General features: G+C 49.7%; 2 protein-coding genes across 2 annotated transcripts in view; both read right to left on the bottom strand.

The window, feature by feature from the left end:
- Positions 1-2,818: 2,818 nt before the first annotated feature.
- On the bottom strand, positions 2,819-9,576 carry BPIFA1 (BPI fold containing family A member 1). Its single transcript, XM_006089405.3, has 9 exons — positions 9,537-9,576; positions 8,372-8,547; positions 8,035-8,194; positions 6,478-6,585; positions 6,017-6,166; positions 5,054-5,138; positions 4,390-4,453; positions 3,937-4,011; positions 2,819-2,981 (listed from the first exon to the last, which is right to left on the bottom strand). Exons 2-8 carry the CDS (start codon positions 8,529-8,531, stop codon positions 3,971-3,973), a joined length of 768 nt encoding a protein of 255 aa, XP_006089467.1. The 5' UTR covers positions 8,532-8,547; positions 9,537-9,576; the 3' UTR covers positions 2,819-2,981; positions 3,937-3,970.
- Positions 9,577-15,556: 5,980 nt separating this feature from the next.
- Positions 15,557-19,769, bottom strand: part of BPIFA3 (BPI fold containing family A member 3) — a 9,994-nt gene continuing 5,781 nt past the window's right edge. The window contains exons 3-7 of the mRNA XM_006089570.1: positions 18,747-18,854; positions 17,909-18,058; positions 16,589-16,673; positions 16,080-16,143; positions 15,557-15,561 (exon numbers count right to left, since the gene is read on the bottom strand). Coding sequence (XP_006089632.1) covers positions 15,557-15,561; positions 16,080-16,143; positions 16,589-16,673; positions 17,909-18,058; positions 18,747-18,854 — 412 coding nt within the window. The remainder of the gene's footprint in view (positions 15,562-16,079; positions 16,144-16,588; positions 16,674-17,908; positions 18,059-18,746; positions 18,855-19,769) is intronic.

Here is a 19,769-nt window from a genome sequence, read left to right as displayed (position 1 = left end):
CAACCTTCCCCATCCTGGGTAGCCCTGTTCTTCTTCCTTCTTGCATTCAGTTTTTCATAAATCTTATCTGCATTAACAGTCTCAATATCCTTAAAACCTTCCTCTTCTTAGTTCCTTTAGTCTTCTTCCTCCAAAACTATGACACTCACCTGCGGTATCAATCATCTTTTTATATACAACTAGAGGTCTGGTGCATGAAATTCATGCACGGGAGTCGGGGGGGGGGGTCCCTCAGCCCGGCCTGTGCCCTCTTGTAGTCCGAAAGCCCTTGGGGATGTCCGACTGCCAGCTTAGGCCCGCTTGGGGAGCCTGGCTTCTGGCTGAGCGGTGCTCCCTCTGTGGGAGCACACTGACCACCAGGGGGCTGCTCCTGCATTGAGCATCTGCCCCCTGGTGGTCAGTGCACATCATAGCGACCAGTCGTTCCACCATTTGGGCAATTTGCATATTAGCCTTTTATTATATAGGACTAGAGGCCCGGTGCACAAAAATTTGTGCACTCGTGGAGGTGGGGAGGGGGGTCCCCCAGCCCAGCCTGTGCCCTCTCGCAGTCTGGGACCCCTCGGGGGATAACGACCTGCTGGCTTAGGCCTGCTCCCGGGTGGCAGAGGGCAGGCCCAATCCCTAAGTGCAGCCCCTGGTCAGGCTCAGAGCAGGGCCAATTGGGGAGTTGGGGCGCCGCCCCATCATGCACAGAGCAGGGTGGATCGGGAGGTTGTGATGCCACCCTCAGTCACACTCAGGGTAGGGCCGATTGGGGGGTTGGGGCACCGCCCCCTGTCACTCACAGAGTAGGGCGGATCAGGGGGTTGGGGAGCTCCCCACTGTCACGCACAGAGCAGGGCCGATAGGGGAGTTGGGGCACCGCCCCCTGTCACACACAGAGCAAGGCCCGTGGAGGGGGTTGGGGCTCTGTACCCTGTCACAAACAGAGCAGGCTCGATCAGGGGGTTGGGGAGCTCCCCACTGTCACGCACAGAGCAGGGCCGATAGGGGAGTTGGGGCACCGCCCCCTGTCACACACAGAGCAGGGCAGATCAGGGGGTTGGGGCGCTGCACCCTGTCACACTCAGGGCAGGGCCAATGGGGAGGTTATGGCTCTACCCTGTCACACACAGAGCAAGGCCCGTGGAGGGGGGTTGGGGCGCCACCCTCTATCACCCACAGAGCAGGGCCGATCAAGGGGTTGGTGCTCTGCACCCTGTCAAACACAGAGCCGCAGGGCAATCAGGGGATTGGGGAGCTCCCCCCTATCAGGCACAGAGCAGGGCAGATAGGGAGGTTGTGGCCCCGCCCCCTGTCACACACAGAGCCGCAGGGCGATCAGGGGGTTTGGGCGCTGCCCCCTGTCACGCTGATCCCGGTGCCGGGAGCCTCGCTGCTCCGCTGATCCCAGTGCCGGGAGGCATATTACCCTTTTACTATATAGAATAGAGGCCTGGTGGATGGGTAGGGGCTGGCTGGTTTGCCCTGAAGGGTGTCCTGGATCAGGGTGGGGGTCCCCACTGGGGTGCCTGGCCAGTCTGGGTGAGGGGCTGAGGGCTGTTTTCTGGAAGCGGGTGACTGAAGCTCCCAACTGCTCCTTGTTTTCTTTTTCTTTTTTTATTCTGGGCCAGCTTTAGCTCTGAGGCCTCGGCTGCTGAAAACATCGATACAATGTTGCGGTCCGGCTGGCTTTCAGTCCGGCTGGTTTCTGGGGTTTTGTTTATCTTCTTATTTGCAACATAGTATATAGTTGCTTAGACTTGCAGCTGAGAGGCCGGCAAGTTAGGCGGGGAACGTTGGAGTCCGCAGTCACTGAAGCAAGCAAGCCTCTCTGCTCGCTTCAGTGCATGGCTGCCGGCCGCCATCTTGGCTGACAGTTAATTTGCATAAGGATATGCTGATTAGCCAATGGGAAGGGTAGCGGTCATACGCCAATTACCATGTTTCTCTTTTATTAGGGTAGACCAATGACCCTTTTCTGTCCCTACCTTCCTCAAGCCTTTCAGCAATGAACACTTTGGACCAGTTTGTCCTTCCTCCTACACTTCTTTTTAAAATCCTAACCCGAGGATATGTTTTTATTGAATTTAGAGAGAGAGAGCAAGGGAGAGAGAGAAAAATAAAAGCAAGAGAGGGAGAGAGAGAGATATCAGTTGCCTCCTGTATGCACCATGACTGGGGATCAAACCTACAACTTAGATATGTGCCCTGACAGGGTATCAAACTGCAACCTTTTGGTGTATGGGACAATTCTCCAACCAACCAAGCCATCTGGCCAGGATCCTATGTCCCCCCCCCCTTTTTTAAAAATCTTTAGCTTCCTCTTGCTGTGAGAACAGAAAAGGGGCTTGTATGACTAGATGCAAGTAGCAAAGAGGAGTGTGTATCGGTCAGTTTCCTGGACTCTCTCTTGGGGTCGCCCAAGTACTTCTGTACAGCTTGGCCACAGCTAAAGGCATAATCTTCCTGCTGGAATCAACTCACCCTCCCACATTTCCAGTTACCTTTGAGCTCCCCAACTTGAGACATGGACAGGAGCCCCTGTCCTCATCTACACCTATCCAGGTCCACCTCCTGAACATTTCTCAAATCTGCCATTTTTACTTCTTGTGTGGTAATCTTGCCTGGAGGTTTAAATCTACCCCTAACCTCCTGTCCTCCCATTCTAGTAGCCACTCTGAAATTCATATTCATCTGAACACCTCCTGGTCCTGCTGAAGACCATTAAGATCTCCGATGTAAGGTCCAAACTCTGTTCTATGGCTCCGAACACCCAGGCCTAGAGCCCTCAAGTGATGGTGAGGAATGACAAGACACTCTGTGCAGACAAAGAGCAATTTTATTTGGTGAGAATATGGAATGTAGTGGGAAAGGAGAGGGAACAGTTTCCTTGGAGAAAAGGCTGTTCTGGTCCCCAAACAGTGTCCAGGAAATAGATAGCCTTCTGTGAGTCCTCGGAAGCTGGGCAGGGAGTGGATTGAGCAGCAGGAAATGGTCTGTTGGGAGAAGACCCTAATCAGAATGACGTCACTGACTCTTGTTGATATTGGTCATCACCAAACCCTCCAGAGAAAGGGGAGGAGGCTGAGACCCTGGGGCTAGGGGTCTTGTCTCAGCCACAGAGGGAGCCCAGGTCTGGGGTGATGAGGCTCCTTGTGCATGTGTTTGAGTGAATGTGTGTCTGTGTATCCATGGGCACTTGTGTGTGGCGAGTTTGCATATGTGTGCACATGTGTGAATGTGTTGGTGTGAGAGTGTGTCTTTGTCTGAGTGATCATGTGTTTGGGTGTGAGTGTGCATCCATGACCAGGCATGTTTCTTCTGTTGTGAATATGTCTCTCCATCTCTGTCAGCATTTCTGTGGACTTCTCTGTGCAAATCTGTGCTTGTCGCTTGCTGGGGACTAATTCCAGCAGGTCATAAGTGCAAGAAGTTCATCAAAGGTTGGTGAACCTTGAGGCGTCAGCAGGGCTGAAGATACATATTATTGCCTGCTGCCAGACAGCTGAGGGCATTTCCCCAAACCTGAAAATCTACATGTTATTACTTGCTACTGGCCAAACAGCTGAACAGCTGAAGGCAGTTCCCCCAACCTGATACTTTACTGCTTACCACACTTTACCTTTGATATGTGTGTTTGCTTTGCTAAAGGGCAAAATGTGGGAATAAAAAGCCTTGGGCCCGGAGATTCAGAGAACTCAGCTACTAAAGCTAAGCTTCCCTGGCTCCCCCAAAATGCCTTCCATATTTATATTTCATGTCTAGTCTCTTTATTAATTTATTTGCAGCCCCTTCTTCAGATTCCTGAACCCTTCTACATGCAGGATAACATCCTGGCAGTCAATGTGGGTTGTTTGTCTCTCTCTTTGGATGTTACTGTCACAGCCCCCTGCTGTCTCCAGGGGAAGAGCAGTATCCCCCAAATCCTGGGGTGTTGGGAGCAGCACTCACAGCTCAGCAGAGGCCAGGTCCCTTTCTGGAAGGCTTAGACCTTGATGACAAATGTCAGCCCATGGATCAGTTTATCTGGAAAACAAGAAAACAACCGCCGCAGACCTGAGTGATGGTCTCCGTGTGGAGGAGTCTGGGATATTCAGCATTCCTCCCGAGGCCTAGGGTCAGGGAACGGGAACTCTGGAGGTCTGAGCAAGCTCAGGCTGGGCTTGGCAGGGGCAACTCCTCCTTCCACCAACCAGCCCAGTTGTTCTCAAGTGTCAGGGTTGATGTGGGGGAGACAAGGCCTATACCTCAACATTCTCTGTATATTTCAAGGCAAAAGAAACCATTTCTGGAGAGAGCTGAGGTTGGAGGGATCTATCTGTCCCATGGGGTGTGGGGATAGAGCTCCTTGGGGGCAGGCACTGCTCCTGCAGCAGCGGAGAGGGCTTGGAAGCAGGTACTTACCGGCAGTGTCATGCACCAGGGTCATGTCCAAGTTGGCAAGAACTGAATTGACCAGAGGGCACACCTGATCCAGGGTGAGAGAGGGGAATTAGACAAAGTGGTACCTGGAGGGGGACTCTGGGAGCAGCAACCTTTTAGGATGGATTCTCTTGGGTAGATTTTCTATTATTTCTCCGTGTCTGAGAGTGTTTGTTTCTAAGCATTCCCACAGATATATGCTTGCACTCCCACTGGGCAGAAGGAGAAACCGCAGGCCTGTGCATGAAGTGTCCAACCACACAGCGAGCCAGGGTTCATTCTGACACGACCTCTGTTTCTAACAAGGTGTACTGGTCTGCGAGGGCTGCACATCTGGCTAGAGGAGGTGCCCAAGCCCAGGCTGGAAGAGTGCTGTCTGCAGCCGTAGTGGGGGTGGACTGGGAGCTTCTCTGGGCAGGCCAGTCCATTTCAGCTGTAGTGTGGACATGCTCAGGGCCTCGCCCAGAGCAAGAACCAATTAATGCATTTGAAGGATGGAAAGAGGAAACATGGATCAATGGACACATAGACATGAATGAATTTACTTATCAAACTGAAGGGCTCAGAAAAGCTCACCCCAGGGGCCTCTTTCAGCTTGAGAAGATCTAGGAGCCCAGGGCCAGGAGCCCCCACTTTACCCACTTACCTGGTGCTGCACCAGATCAGGAAGGACCTTAGTCAAGACCCCAGTGAGGCTGTCAACAAGGTTTTGAATGGGGAGGGAGCCAACTCTGAAAGAGAAAAGCCATGGGCAGTGCAGGGGCCTGGGGTTGGTATGGAGAAGCTTTCTGAGGGGCCACTGGGCCCATCACAGTCTCAGCATTAAGCTCCTGAAACTGGGCCTCGTCCATCCACACCCACATACAGGCAAACACCAAAGGGCTGCCCAAAGGGAGTGGCACCCTGCACAGCAGTGCACACAGTGGCACATGTAGAACAAACACATAGATCCATTACACAGCAGATATTCAATGAGACTTTGTAGGGTCCATAAATGGATGATCAGTGCTTAGTGTGTACTTGTCATGAGGATTCAATGAGATGATGCATGTGAAGCATGATATATGTGTTCAGTACATGTTAGCCACGATGGGGACAACTCCTGCCATATTGTGCATGACTCAGTCTTGTGACAAGTAACTGAAGTAAGTAACCCAGGTAGGCTCTGTAGCTATTTTACCTCTTACTAGGACTCACACTTATGATCCTAGTGGGTTATCAATCCACAACGGCAATGCAGCTTGATATACAGTTTGGGAAAGTACTGTCCAAGTTCATCCAGGAAGCCCTCCACCTCTCCTGATTCCCTCTAGTAGATGGGGCTTGAACTTGGATTTCTTGTTGCCTGATCCAGCATAAAATTGGTCAGCCCAGCTTAAGAAGGGATAAGTCACTATTTATCCATTCATTTACTCCCATCCATCCATCCATCCATCCATCCATCCATCCATCCATCTTCCTTCCCTCCTATCAATCTTCTCATCCTTTCATTCTCCCACCCTTCCATCCTCCCACTCATCCATTCTCCCATTATTCTGTCTTTCCAACCATCTATCCATCATCCCATCCTATTATCTCTGGGCAGGTAAAGCCACCCCCCTGGCCTTACCCATCAAGCAGGGAGAGTTCCAGGCTGCCGGGGGAGTGAGTGCAGTCACCAAGAACCAAGTGGATCCTCCCCTGTTCATTTCTCACTGCTAATATTTCTGCAGTGATGTTGAGCTTCACAGCCAGCTTCAACAGACTTCCGACAAGGGGCCTGCAGAGGAGATAGTGGACCCACCACATTCCAAGGAGGCGGAGGCTTTTCTCCTTGCCAGGAACGCCAGCCTCACCCCATCCTCGGCTGTACTCATCTCATTTCCCAGTAGGGAAACCGAGGCTCAAAGAGGTCAAGTAAGTTTCCAAGTGACTCTGGGTCACTGACCTAACAGCAAACAAACTGAACTTGGAGGCATATGTCAAACTCCAATGCCCGTCCACCTCCCCCCCCACCCTTTTTGGCTACCCATGGTCATCAGGGTCTCCTTTGGTGAGTTACCTTCCCATCCCTACTTGGAGCCTACTCACGTTTTCACATTGAGGACCACACCCAGAGGGATGGTGAGGTAGAGACGATGGCCATCAGGGCTCTGCACAAGGCCAAGTTCCAGCAGCTGGGGATTAGTGACTTTCACACTGCATAGGAGGTGAAGGGAGAAACATGAGCCCCAAACCTAGAAACCACCTTTAACCCAATCATACCCATCTCAGAGGTGGGGCTAACCATGAGGTGGGATGGGGGAGACAGGAGAGGAGTCTTGTGGCAAAACCACATGGGTTCCGTGTTACATCAGTCTTCCCCAATCTCTGCATTGGGCCAGATCCTGACATACCCAGGGCCCTCTCCTCAACTTGAGTCTGTGAGGTATTCTAGGATAGAGACTGAATTATATTTGCATTCTGTCTGGATTGCATGTGCATTCTGTATGCCAGTCCAGAGCCTTACAAAGAAAGGGGCTACTCCATATTGGTTGACTTTATGGAATGATGAGCAGGTGAGTAGATAAATGTATGAGTGGAGGCATGGAAGAGTAAGTGGTTAGATGGAAGGAAGGATGGACAAATGGATGGGTAAGTGGACGAGTGGATGCTGTATGGGCAAGTGGAGTAAGTTTTTAACAAACATTTATAGTTGGAATCACTCATGCTGCCATGACTTTTAGTGGCAGGTTAATTAACAGTGTTTGTCATGGAGACTGAGAAGTAGGAAGTCAGGGAGAATGGAGAGAGGATGGAAGGAAGCTTCTTCTCTGAGCCAGCCACTGTGCCAGGTGGTTGCATCTTTTCCAGTCTTCCCAACAGCTTTCCTCTGTGGATACCATAATATTTATTTTATAGATAGAGAAACTAAGTGGGACCGAGAAACCCAGGGGGACTGAGTGCCTGGTCCCAGGTCACCCAGCAAGTACATGGTGCATTTGGAAATCAAACACAAGGCTATCTGTCTGTCTTTAAGTCAGGGTCAAGCACCTGGGTGGGTACGAATCTTGGAAATTGCTTTAATCCAGCCCTATCAAGGACCCAGGCTCTGCCAGCTCATTGCATTAAGCTTTCCACTATTCCTTCTTGCTTAGCGAGCTCTCAAATGTCTTATAGGAAACCCATATTAAGTCATTCCATGGATATCATATTAATGATGTCAGTGAGGAGAGTGGTTACACTTTCTTGCTTACATCAAAGGCCACCTGTGTTCTAAGGAATTCCAAAGGTGAGAACAAAATTACCACCACGTAGTGGGAAACACCTTGACGTTGGAATTAAGTAAATTAGTCAGATCTCTCACTCTGCATCCCTCTAGCTTTAATTTTTCTCTCTGCAAAGTGGGGATTATTAAATCAATCTCAGAGGGTTGTCGTGAGGATTACAGATGATGCTGGGGACTCAGGATATGCTTTAGGACTGAGTGTAATTGCTGGTTCAAGGGGACTGGTGTTCCCTGCCAGACTATGAGAAGGGTCTCGGACTGAGTCCTGGCCTCGTGTTCAGTCCACCCATCTCCTTCCTTCAGGGTCACTGCCTGGGGCAAACAGATCCCCAACAGAGGTTCTCTGGTGGGGACCAAGGCCCTACTTTAGGGCTACTCACTCAAGGATGTTGTCCAGGAGAGGGATCATTGAAGTCAATCTCCCAAGCAGGCCACCAATCAGGGCACCAGAATTGCCTCCTTCAGTCTTCAGAATATCCAAGAGTGGAAGGTTTGTGAGACTATCCAACAGACCCTCAGAGAGCAGGCCATTGCTGAGAGCTGGAAATGGGTATAGGTGTTCTTAAGGGTCAGATCTGACTATTTCAGATCCTCAGCCTCTTTTCCCCATTCATTCCTTCCCTCCATGATTGGACACACACACACACACACACACACACACACACACACACACACACACACACCACCTGAAGGAGGTTGTCATAGACTCTCACTTACCACTTATCAGGCTTCCAGCACCATCTGTGGGACTTGAGGCCAGGGCTGGAGTCAGAGGCAAGGATTGGGCCTGACCCAAGGGCAAGGGCAGGGCGTCCAACAGGGCTGTGGTCTGGGTCAGCAACCCACAGAAGACAATGAGGCCCCCAATTTGAAACATCTTCTCTCCTTGGTATCTGTGGACAGAATGACAGGCCCACTGTGGCATGGATACCAGAGAGAAATTTATCCACCACCCGCCACTGGCCCTCAGAGCACCGGGGAGAGAATAGCAATAGCTGACACTACTCAGCATTTCCTCTGTGCCAGGCATCGGGCTGAGCTCTCCACACTCAGTAACTTTTTCATCTTAGCCACAACCTAAGATGTGGCACTAATCATCTGCATTGCTCAGGTGAGGAAACGGGGGCCTAGTGAGTTTAGGTGACTTCCCCCAAGGTCACGAGTACACCTGAGGACAGGATTTGAAGTCAGATCTGTCTGACCCAGAGACTTCTGTTTAAATTAAGTGCCCTCAGATTTACTCTCTAATTGGCTTGCTTGCAATGGCTTGAATCATTGCCACTAGTTCCAACTCTTTAGACAAAGCAAATGAAAAACTTAAGCATGCCAAGTAGCTGAGGAACTGAACTGCTTTGCCATCCTCCTCCTTAAATCTTTTGGTCCGGGTCCAGCCTGCGATGGTTTGTGGAAGCCCTTGCGAGTCACAGACTATCAGAGAGCATACGGTCATAGCCACCATCTCATCCAGACCACTGCTGGGGAAATCCTGGGCCATTCGAAGTCTTCATTTCACAAGGAGAATCAGGGGACCAGAGAAGGGTAGTAATAGCCTCAAGGTTGCACTTGAGCCATAGCGATTTTGCCTTAGGATATGAAGAGCAAGCCCACGGGAGATTTCAGCAGTGTACACCTACAGTCACGTGCCTCCCATCACCACCGAATTCCCTTTTCTACATGCAAATGCTTCTATATTGACATTACTGGTTTCCTTGAGAAGCAGAATGACTGGCCATCCTCATGAAAATGGCCAGTCCTGTTTCCTTTAAGAAGACCCCCAATGAGTGATCCTAAGTGCAGTCAGCCAGTGCCCACCCCACAGCAAAGAGCCTGGCACCCCTGCCACTCAGGGCCACAGAGCAGGAGCAGAACGGGCCGGTCTCACCTGGGCTTCTCAGAGGTTCTGGTGGCTGTCCTGGTCTCCTCTTCCCTCTTCTGCTCGCTCCTGCCAGGGAGGCAGCCCCTTTTATAGCGTGGCAATAAGGAAACGAGCAATCGGATGATGGGTTTCTAGAGAATTCAGAATTCTGCAATCTGGTGGTGTCTTTCAGGGCTCTCCAAAGTAAATAATTGCCAATCATATTAGTAAGTGGGTCAGTTAAGCCATTTGATTAACAAGTTAAACAGAGAAAAACCTGAGATGGGGATGTTACTCAAGACTTCATGGTTTCCTGAGCGGGGCTGAGGCTGGGGACCCACGTTCCAAGGTGACCTGGACGATCAAATTCGGAACACGGGGAGAAAGCACCAGCCTTCTCACATCTAGGCCCTTTTCCATTTCTGTCCAGGTCTTTTTCTCCAACTAGAGGAATCTTGTTCTTAAAGTGTCAAAAACAGTCTAATTCATTGGTTCTCAACCTGTGGGTCACGACCCTTTCACAGGGGTCGCCTAAGACCATCGGAAAACACATATATAATTACACATTGATTTTGTGATTAATCACTACGCTTTAATTATGTTCAATTTGTAACAATGAAATTGGGGGTCACCACAACATGAGGAGCTGTGTTAAAGGGTCGCGGCGTTAGGAAGGTTGAGAACCATTGGAATTGCTTCTGATTTCCCTTTATTTGTGGGCTGTCCATTCTCACCATAACCCTGGGAGAGAGGGGTTGCTGCTCCTCCTTTGCAGAGGAGGAGACTGAGGCCCACTGGGGATAAGTGCCCAGAGCCACACACTCATGGGGAAACAATAACAATAAATCGGCATCGACAGATAACACTTGCCGAGCCCTTGCTGTGTGACAGGACCACGCTGTTTTTCACAGGCAGCAGCTCATGAATCCTCACAGCTTGTGTGAGGTGGGAACGAGCACTCCCATCGTCACAGGGGAAACTGAGGCTCAGAGTGCGACTTGACACGTGCAGAGTCGTACAGTGGACGTGGGGCTGGGGCACTCACACTGCAGTCCTTTCTCTGAGTCGCTGTGCTCTACGCTTACTGACTTGCGTTCCCACATCTGTGAATTTCATGCTGTCATGGAATTTCATGGGAGAGTCTCAGATCCTGGGAAAGTCTTTCCAGCTTCCCAGGCCTGAGGGATGCTGTGGCATCCTGGTTTTTACCTTAGCCTCTCTTCTTCCCTTTCCCGAATGAAGTAATAAGGCATTTGTCCCCACAGTTTAGACCTTGGCAATCTGTTTTACAGATGAAAAAACTGAGGCATAGAGAGATCAAGTTCTTAGACCAGTGAGAGTAGGTCTTGCCCTGCAAAACCTAACACCTTATTAAGCAATAGAAAGAAAGGAGGAAATGCACATTTATTGAACACCTACTATGTGCTGGGTGCCCTCCATACTTTTTAACCTCGTCTTCCTCAGAAGGGGTTGGTATTGTTGTCCTTCAAATATTAGATAAGGACACCAAGGTTCAGAGATGGTGACAACTTCCAGGGACACAAGGGCGAGTTGTGGATGAGCAGTGGAGTCAGAACTTGTCCCTGTGTCTTGACACTCCTGTCATCAGTGAACCACTCTGCTTTCCCTCCTGCCAGATCTTCCCTGGAACGGCTCGCACTTCCTGTGAGAGTCCAGCGAGGCCGCCAAGGGCCCAGGGTCATGCCTTGACCTCAATTATCCATTCAAGCACTCACTAGATTATTTCCAGAGCGTGTGTGTTGTCAATCATCCTTAAAAGGGTCCCGTTTTTTGTTATCTGGGTACCACTCTTTGGGTTGGGTCTGATTGCTGCTATCTGCAGGGAAACTGAGGCAGGTAAGTCAAGGGGACTGGTTCAAGCTTATCCATCCAGTTACTGAACCGGCAACAGACGTTGGTGTGAAGAAAGGAAGCTGCATATGTCTGATGGCAGAAAGGGATGGATTTGGGCACAGATGTTCTCTGTCCTTGACTCCTGCACCTCAACTTGGGGTATTGGTTGCCCCATAACAGGTTTTGCCTGGGCAGTAGCAAGGGCACTTCCCAGAACCCACCAGAACTATGTTCTTCTCAATTTCTCTTGGACTCTCATACTCTACCAACCCAGCATGGGGACTTTTCTAGTCTTGGGGCAGGAAACCTGGCTTTAATTCATTATATATGTGCTATTCTTGATGTCTCCTGTGCCCTGAGTTTTGAAATGGAAAAGCCCAGGTTTGAAAAAATATAAAACAATCAACCCACAGTAAAACTGGCTTTTTATCCTTTGGTGTGTAGTTCTATAAATTTTAATGCACATGTAGCTTTGTCACCACCATCATAACCGGGGAGTTGAACAGTTCCATCAGCCCCAAACACCCTCATGCTGCCTTTTTCGAGTCACGCCCGCCCCCCACCCCCCTCTGGTGAGCACTGGTCTGTCTTATGTCACTACTGCTTTGTCAAAGGCCCCGGTGCTGGAAACTCAAAAGCCTTCTCTCTGCTTCTGAGGTTGCCCCTCCTTGAAGCCAAGGTGCTGCCTGTCCCATTGCCCCAAGCAGGGCAAGCGTCATGGGGCATCAGGAAACGTGGAAGGACACGCTGCTGACACTTCAAGTGATGTCAACGCCTTCCCAACGTGTTTCTCAGAAACTGTAGGTGGTGCCCTCTCCTTCCTACGTATCTGATGTGGTTGTGGTTGTGGTTGGGAGCCTTTCTTGGTGGTGTTTTGTGAACCGAGAGGTCCATTTCTAAAGGGCAGAGTTAATCTCCTCAAGGGGCTCTGATCCACCCACGGCCTACTCTGCAAAACCTGGGAGTGTCGGGACGTTGGTTCTGTTCCCGGAGCAAGATCAGGTGGGGGCTGAGTTTGAGGGGGATCGTCAGGTGGCCTTGGGAGCCCCAGTGGTTTTGTTGGGGGACAGAGGGCAAACAGGGTTCACGGGGAGCTACGTGCCCCAACTTCGATGAGAAAATATATTTTTGCTTAAGGCAAGTTGCACTTACCTTGAAGATTAATCTTCCCTCTTACATTTACAGCTAATAATAATAATAATAATAATAGTAAAAGCTTTTCATGGGACACTAGAGCTTTATACCATTTCTAACATCTGTGGGGACACTAAGGCCCAGGGAGGACAGTCAGCTGCCCAGGTCACTTAGCCAGGAAGGCGTGAACTCAGACTGCACCGGGGCCGTCTGGCTTTAGTGTTTGTAACTTCAAGAGCAAGTTTGTATCACAGTCTTCAGTTCAGAAAGTGCTGAGAAATCAGACAGCGCCGAGTTCCAAACCCAGTTCAGCCGACTGCGGGCAAGAGCTTCTCCTCTGCCAGCCGCGGTCTCCTTGCCTGCAACAGGGAGCTGGCGGCACCTACCTCCGGGGATGCGGGTAGGGTTAAATGGGGAAACAAATGCAGTGCGCGGCCCTATAGCTGACACAGAGTCAGACCTCTGCAACGGAAGGGCCTGAAGCTATGGGCACAGATAATTTCTGAGAATTTGGGGCTGAATTTCTGCTTAAATCACCCTCCACTCCAGACCCCAGTCTCATAACAAAGGCCCATTGTGCAACAAGCTCTTCTAGGAGAACACACAATGTGTCCACAGCTCTGGGAACCTTCAAATGAAAACAATGCAAGAAATGGGAGGAGGTCCCTTGAGGAAGAAGGTCCCCGGCCACCCCTGGAGGGGTCAAGAGGAAGGCAGACTACAGCCAAGTTGGCCAAGGGACCAGGCAACCTCATTGGAGGATGGGCCCACCCCTCCCATGTTTGCTCTTTAATCATGAACAGGAAGAACCCCACAACCTCAAGGCCATCAGGGGATTCATCTGTGTGAACATGGGCGTTTAGGGTTGCAAATCCCCGCTGAAGCATTTCGGATTAGGGAGTCTGAATTGAAAGATGGGGACATGAGTCTCTCTTGCCCTGTTCTCATCTCTGAGATGTTGACACTTCCTTATTTGAGCTTCTCAATTCAGCTGAACGCATATTTCGTCACATTCCCGTGTGTGTGTGTGTGTGTGTGTGTGTGTGTGTGTGTTTGTGTGTGTGTGTTTGGGGGGCTGATGTTAGAAGGGAGGGAGGGGAGATTGGATGGGGACTTCACAGTGGTCAAGAGTATGGGCTCCAGAGTCTGGCTGCCTGAGTTCAGTCAACTTGGTCATTTCATCACTGTGTGACCTTGAGCAAGTGGCTTTCTCTCTCTGAGTCTCTATGTCCTTACGGGTAAAATAGAATAGTAGTTCATGGGTTGCTGTAAGAATTTGGTGAAATGCTGATGTGAGCCTCTGGCACCAGGCTTGGCACATGCCAAGAGCTTAACATGTGTGTGCCACTATTATTAATAGGTGTGTTATTTCCCTTTGATTTCTCAGTAGGCTTTTACTATCCTCAGGTGGAGGAGGGTGGTAATTCATATTTAATAACTGAATAGACATTAATCAAATAAAAATGAAGTAAATGACATTAAATAAGCGTACCCTATGGAAGAATTAACAGTCATTAATCAAATAATTAACAATGAATTAAATGACATTAAATAAGCGTACCCTATGGACTTAGCATATGTTAAACATCCTGCAAACAGCTTTTCATGTACTCTGACAAACATCCTGCATGGTCAATATTTTTATTTATAAATTTTTTGTTAAAGTATAACCTAAATAAGAAAAATGCACATCAGCGAATAGCTCAACGAATGATCACAAACTGAACACCCTCCCCATAATCAGCACCCAGATCCAGAAACAGAACGTTGCCTCGCTTGAGCCCCTCCCAGTCGCTCAGCCACTCCCCAGGGGTAACCAGGATCTTGACCTTGAACAGCATAGATTAGTTTTGCTGTTTTGGCTTCACGTAAATGGGAGATGCAATATGAGCTCTTTTGTGTCTGGTTCCCTTAGGTGTGTGTGATGCATCTGTGTCGCCGTGTGCTTTTTCAGGTCACTGTCATTACTGTAGAGCATTCTGCTGGGTGACTACCCCACAAGATCTCCTGTTTATGCATTCTTTTGATGGGCATTTAGCGTTTGTTTGTTTTTTTTTTTTACTTTGGGGCCAATATGACCACAGTTGCTATGAGCAATCTTGTACATGTCTTGTGGTGCCCACAAGCACATGTTTCTGTTGAACACAGACCTAGGAGTGGAATTGCCATGTTATACGTTGCACATTAGGAGGTGCTGCCACCAAGTTTTATAAAGTGGTGGTACAACCTCCCTCCTACCAGCAGTGTGAAGGCTCCTATTGCCCCACACCCTGTAGGCTTTCTATTCCCAGTTTGCAAGTGAAGAAGACCAAGAGGTAAAGTGCCTTGTCCCAAACGCAGCTAGCGAGTCCTAAGACCAGGACTCGCTCACTCATTTAACCCCAGATATTGGCTGAGCTTACACTCTGTGTCAGCCCTCTGCTGGTAGCTGGACGGGGGGGAGGTCACTGGTCACCCTGATGCACATGGTCCATACCCTCATGGAACTTCTCGTTGGGCTGAATTAAATCTGAACTCAGATCTGTTCGATGCCAACAGATGTTTATGCTTTTCTACTCTGTCACTTTTTCTCTATACTCCCTTGGAGCTCAGCAAAGTGCTCGGCACACAGTAGGTGCTCAATAAGTATGGGTTTAAATGAATGAAGGCATGGGAAATCTTAATAAGACGACCCTCCCTGCACTGAAGAGCACATCTGTGGATGGTCTTCTGGATGCAAGGAAAAGAGTGTTATCTCTGGTATTTCTGGGTTGATGAGCAAACCCAGGCATATTTAGTCTCAGGATAAGCCTTCATCAGGTCTTTACTTCTGGAATCCAAACTCAGGGCTCTGTCAGGGGATCTCAGCACCCTTAAGAGCTGCAATTTATTATGGGGGAGGACAGGGTGTCCATGGAGTCTGTGTAAAGTTTTGGGGGCAGTGGAAGCCCCACTCTAAGGGAGACTTAAGGTTACAAGAGGTAGAATCTCTTTCCGATCATCAATAGGCAGCTGGACACTCAGGCCTGGCCTGGGGAGGGTTGGCTGACACACAGCTGGTTGAGTTCACGAGCAGAAGGCTATTCTGTAAGGAGAAGAGTTGGTGTCAGTCACCAGCTTGTCCGCTCCTCCAACCCCTTGTGCACAGGGAAGACAACTCATCCACCCATGCCAGCCAAGGGCCTGTGCCCAGAGCATTCCCATTACAACTCTTTCCAAATGATATCTGATTATTTGCTCTTGTTGTCAATCATTCACTAGACTGTGAGCTCCAAGAGGGTGGGGACTATATCTGTTTAATCTGCAACTGGAGTGAGTGGTCTCAGGTTTGGGGTGGGGCCAGTGCTCCCTAAAGGATTGAGTGGAAGAGCTACAGTCTCTGGTAATGTGGAGGTTTAGGTGACACAGTGGGGCCCAGCCTGCGTGTAGGAGTGCCCTCTGCTGTCCCAGCTCTCTTGAGGGCAGGAATGTGGTCTTCTCTAAGTGTTCTCAGAGCGTGTGCAGACACTGCTCCCTCAACAGGCCTCACTGGGGGCCCCGTGGGACAGCTCTTCCAGCCATTTTTCCATCCTGCGTCCTCCCTGGATGGATGCAGACACTCACCGATGAGGCTTTTCAGCAGTTTCACATCCAGCTGCCTGAGGATTTCACCAATTAGAGGGCATACCTGCACCACCAGCACAGAGAGAAGGGTCAGATCCGGGACGGGGAAAAGAAAACGACAGGGCCTGTGGTGGAAGCTTAGACTCTACTGGATTTCCTTCCACATGGAATCGTGGCAAGAGTGGCTTAGCTTCCTTGTATTGAGTGCCAACTGCATGCTGGGTGCCATACACAACACTTCCATGTTTTATCCCCTGAATCCTCACGACATCTTTATGAAATAGGGACTGTGGTGGTTCCCACGCTACAGATGGGAAACCGGGGCCCAGGGAGTCTAAGCCACTTGCCCAAGGATACACAGTCAGTAGAGGGCAAAATTGAACATATTAATTGAGATCTTTCAGATTCTAAATCCCAAGATTTGAAACTCTTTGCTAAACTGCCAATATATATGCCCAGACCCTCGGACTGAAGGATGCCCAAGGCAAACATATTTTTCTCAAACTTACCTGATCTTCTATTAGATGTGGGATAACTTTTTCCAGATTTTGTCTAAAATTGCGGACAAAATGTTTTACCTGTGCTGAGAGATCTCTAGAAAGAGAGGTAGATGTACAGAATAGATCAATACAGACAAAACATTACTAGGTGCAGTATATTGACTATACCTTACACCGTTATGTCATCTGTTGCTAGCCCTCTACAAGAAGCATCATTGACAGCAGCAAAGGGACAATTCAGAGAGGTGACTTGTCCAAGGTCACACAGCTAGTAAGTGTAGGTTAGATTAGATTCAGGTCAGTGAGCTCCAGAGTCCACAGTCTTTTCCTTGCCCTGTCCTCTCGGTGAATGTCTGGTATGATCTAGGAACTCAGTGAATGTCTGATGAGTAAATGAATGGACATCCACTGAGAACTTTGTTGCTTTCAGCATTCTGGACCCACATAGAGAAGTCAGAAAGAAATCTTGCCCTCGAGGGACTTATAGTCTGTTGAGGTTGACAGACTTGGTCAGCTAGTGTATAGATCTTCCTTTAGCTTTGGTGTGGTTTTTTTTTTTTATGTCTTGTTCACTACTATATCACTAGCATGAAGCATGCTGTGCCTGGCAAATAGTAAGTTCTCAGTAAATATTTGTTGAGTGAATGAGTGGTGAAGAGGAGCTTTAGAGAAGGAAGGGCATCCCAGCAAAAGGATCTGCATGTGCAAAAGCACGGTGGTGTGAAAATAAATGGTGTGTTGATGAAGGGGTGGGTCCTTGAGAGAGACTATGGGGTAAAAGGCTGCAGGGTGGGGCAGGGGAGAGGACAAGTAGGGCCTTGAGTGACATCCAGGAGTTTGCTCTGCATACTGAGGCCATTGGAGAACCACTGGAAGGTTTGAGGCAGCGGCTGGGGGACATGACTAGATTCTTGTGCTAGAAAGTTGCTTCTGCTGCAGGAGGAGAATGGAGTGAAGGAGGTGAGGTACAGTCAAGGGAAGTCAGAGGAGGCTCCTGCAATGGTCCAGGAAGTGGACCATGGGCTGCACAATGAAGGATGGAGAGACGGATGGAGAGCAGGGAGCAGTGGGGGCTGCCAGGAAGTCACTGTTGGGAGCCGGTGAAGATGGGCTGCAAGGAGTGAGGAGGAGGAAGAGTCTGGTTTCTTTCTGGGAAGGTGGCAGCGCCATCACTGGGAGGGGACACAGGAGAAGGAACAGATCCTGGGGAAAGGGTGAGATCTGTTTGGGGTCCGTCCAGGAGGTGGTGGAGACATGTCAGGAAGATAGGGCCAGCTTGGGCTAGTCAGGAAGGGGCCCAGCCCTGGGGAGGGGCAGCTAGGACCTTACTCAGTTAGAACTGTTGTATGGACGCTGCTGGGCTCCACGCGGCAATTGCCTATCGCCAGATCCCTCCGGCCAAATTCATCTTTCTCCAGCCAGAACTCCACAGAGAGGTTCATGCGTGCATGTGTTGTTGCAGTCTTGTTTTTGAAGGGCCTCCTGAGGATGAGAGAGGGAGGAAGAGGGCAAATGGCAGGAGACAGAGAAAAGGCAGGAGGTGGAAGCAGCCAGCACGAAGAGTGGCTCTCCGTGTGGATGGCACTGTCTACACTCCGAGTCCTTTTCAACAAACCGGCCCAGTGGGCTCCACATTGCCGGCGTGTTAAATCCTGTGCTCGGTGGTTAAGGAGGAGACCGCTATTAGCCAGAGTGGCTTCTGAAAATCCTTTTAATAGAGCAGATTAGGGGCCTTTGGAAATTCAAAGGTTGAGAGTTTACTTAATTTTTATGTTTTTACTGTTGAGCTGCAGCCTCCCTTTCCTTGAGGCAGTAGATGTTAAAGGATAGTTTGAAGCGAAGAGAAAGGTGATGAGGTACAGTGCTTCTCTTTTTTAAGTCAGTGTAGTGAATGCACAGAGATTTAAATGAGCAAATGATCTGCCTCCACCGACCAGTGATTGCCATCCACATTTCAGCTGAAGGAACTAAGGCTCAGAGACATGAAGTGACTTGCCCAAGGTCACACAGTGAGTGAATTTGGAAACCAAGATTTGAAACCAGGTTGGGGCCAGAAAGATCTGTGTTCCACAGGTTGCCAAATTCCCTCCCGGCCCCCCTCCCCCCAACTCCCTGGTTCCCAGTGAGGAGGAGGCGCACCTCTTACACCTGCTTCTGCATGACTTACACTCTCAAGTCAATGTCAAATTCAAGTGAGATGTTTGCTGAGAACCACTCCTTAGGGACAGACATCTGGATCCTGCCATAGTCCAGCTGAATGTTGGTGATGTTGGCGCTACACAAGGAAAGAACAGAGATCCAGTGAGGGTGAGGGACCTCAGACATCAAGGCCTCAGGCTGAGAAACAAGGCTGATTTTCTATAAAAAGGGCCTGGCAGTGCATTTGGAGTCAGAGCCTTTTATAGATGCTCTGAGGGCAAGAGCCACCTACAGGAGCCCTAGGCTGCAAGCTGTCCCAGAGTGCCCTCCAGTTCCACGCTGTCATACTGACTTGTGTAGCCCATAGCCAACTGCAGACCCAGACCCTAGGCCTGTTCTCACACCAAGCCTCCCCGCTCAGTAGATGGCTCCACCACCTCCCCAGGTTGCCCAGGCCCAAACCCCAGGAACTGTCTTTGATTCTCTCCATCCCTCATTTCCACGTCCACACCATTAGCAAATCATGTTGTGTCTGCTTGCAAAATACATCCTGAGTTTGGCCACTCCCCACCACCTCTGTTGATTTTACCTGGTCCAGGTTACCGTCTCTTCCTGTCTGGAGATACTCTAGTTCTTCTGGGCTCCCGGTCCTGATCTTGGCCTCTCTATGACCATTATCCATGTGGCAGCCAAAGGGACCTAACTCCCCTCTCACTCAACATTCTCCACTGGTTTCTCGCTGCTCTTGGAATAAAACCCAAACTACCCACCACAGCCCCTTTGACCTTCAGTGCCTGGCCTCAGCTGCCATCTTGCTCACCCAACCACATGGGACTTGTTCTTTTTTTCAAACATCAATTTCCTTCCTACCTCAGGGTCTTTCTACTTCCTGCTACCCATGTCCCTCATGTTACTTGCTTCTTCATTCAGGTTTCTACCTAAGGGTTATCTCTTTTTTTCTTTTTAAATTGATTTCAGAGAGGAAGGAAGTGGGAGAGAGAGAGAGAGAGAGAGAGAGAGAGAGAGAGAGAGAGAAACATCAATGATGAGA

The sequence above is a fragment of the Myotis lucifugus genome, unplaced genomic scaffold, assembly GCF_000147115.1.
Source record: "Myotis lucifugus unplaced genomic scaffold, Myoluc2.0 scaffold_60, whole genome shotgun sequence".
In the NCBI taxonomy this organism is placed as follows: domain Eukaryota; kingdom Metazoa; phylum Chordata; class Mammalia; order Chiroptera; family Vespertilionidae; genus Myotis; species Myotis lucifugus.
Note: the sequence above shows the minus strand (reverse complement) of the source record. Positions and strands in the feature narration are given on the sequence as shown.

What these genes read in the sequence shown, in the direction of transcription:
- BPIFA1 (XM_006089405.3), bottom strand. Translation starts at nt 8,531, where the DNA reads ATGTTTCAAATTGGGGGCCTCATTGTCTTCTGTGGGTTGCTGACCCAG. An exon ending in GAACTCTCCCTGCTTGATGG is followed by an intron (nt 5,139 to 6,016) that starts GTAAGGCCAGGG and finishes TTTCTCTTTCAG; the next exon opens with AGTTGGCTCCCTCCCCATTC. An exon ending in CCTGGTGCATGACACTGCCG is followed by an intron (nt 4,012 to 4,389) that starts GTAAGTACCTGC and finishes CTTGTTTTCCAG; the next exon opens with ATAAACTGATCCATGGGCTG.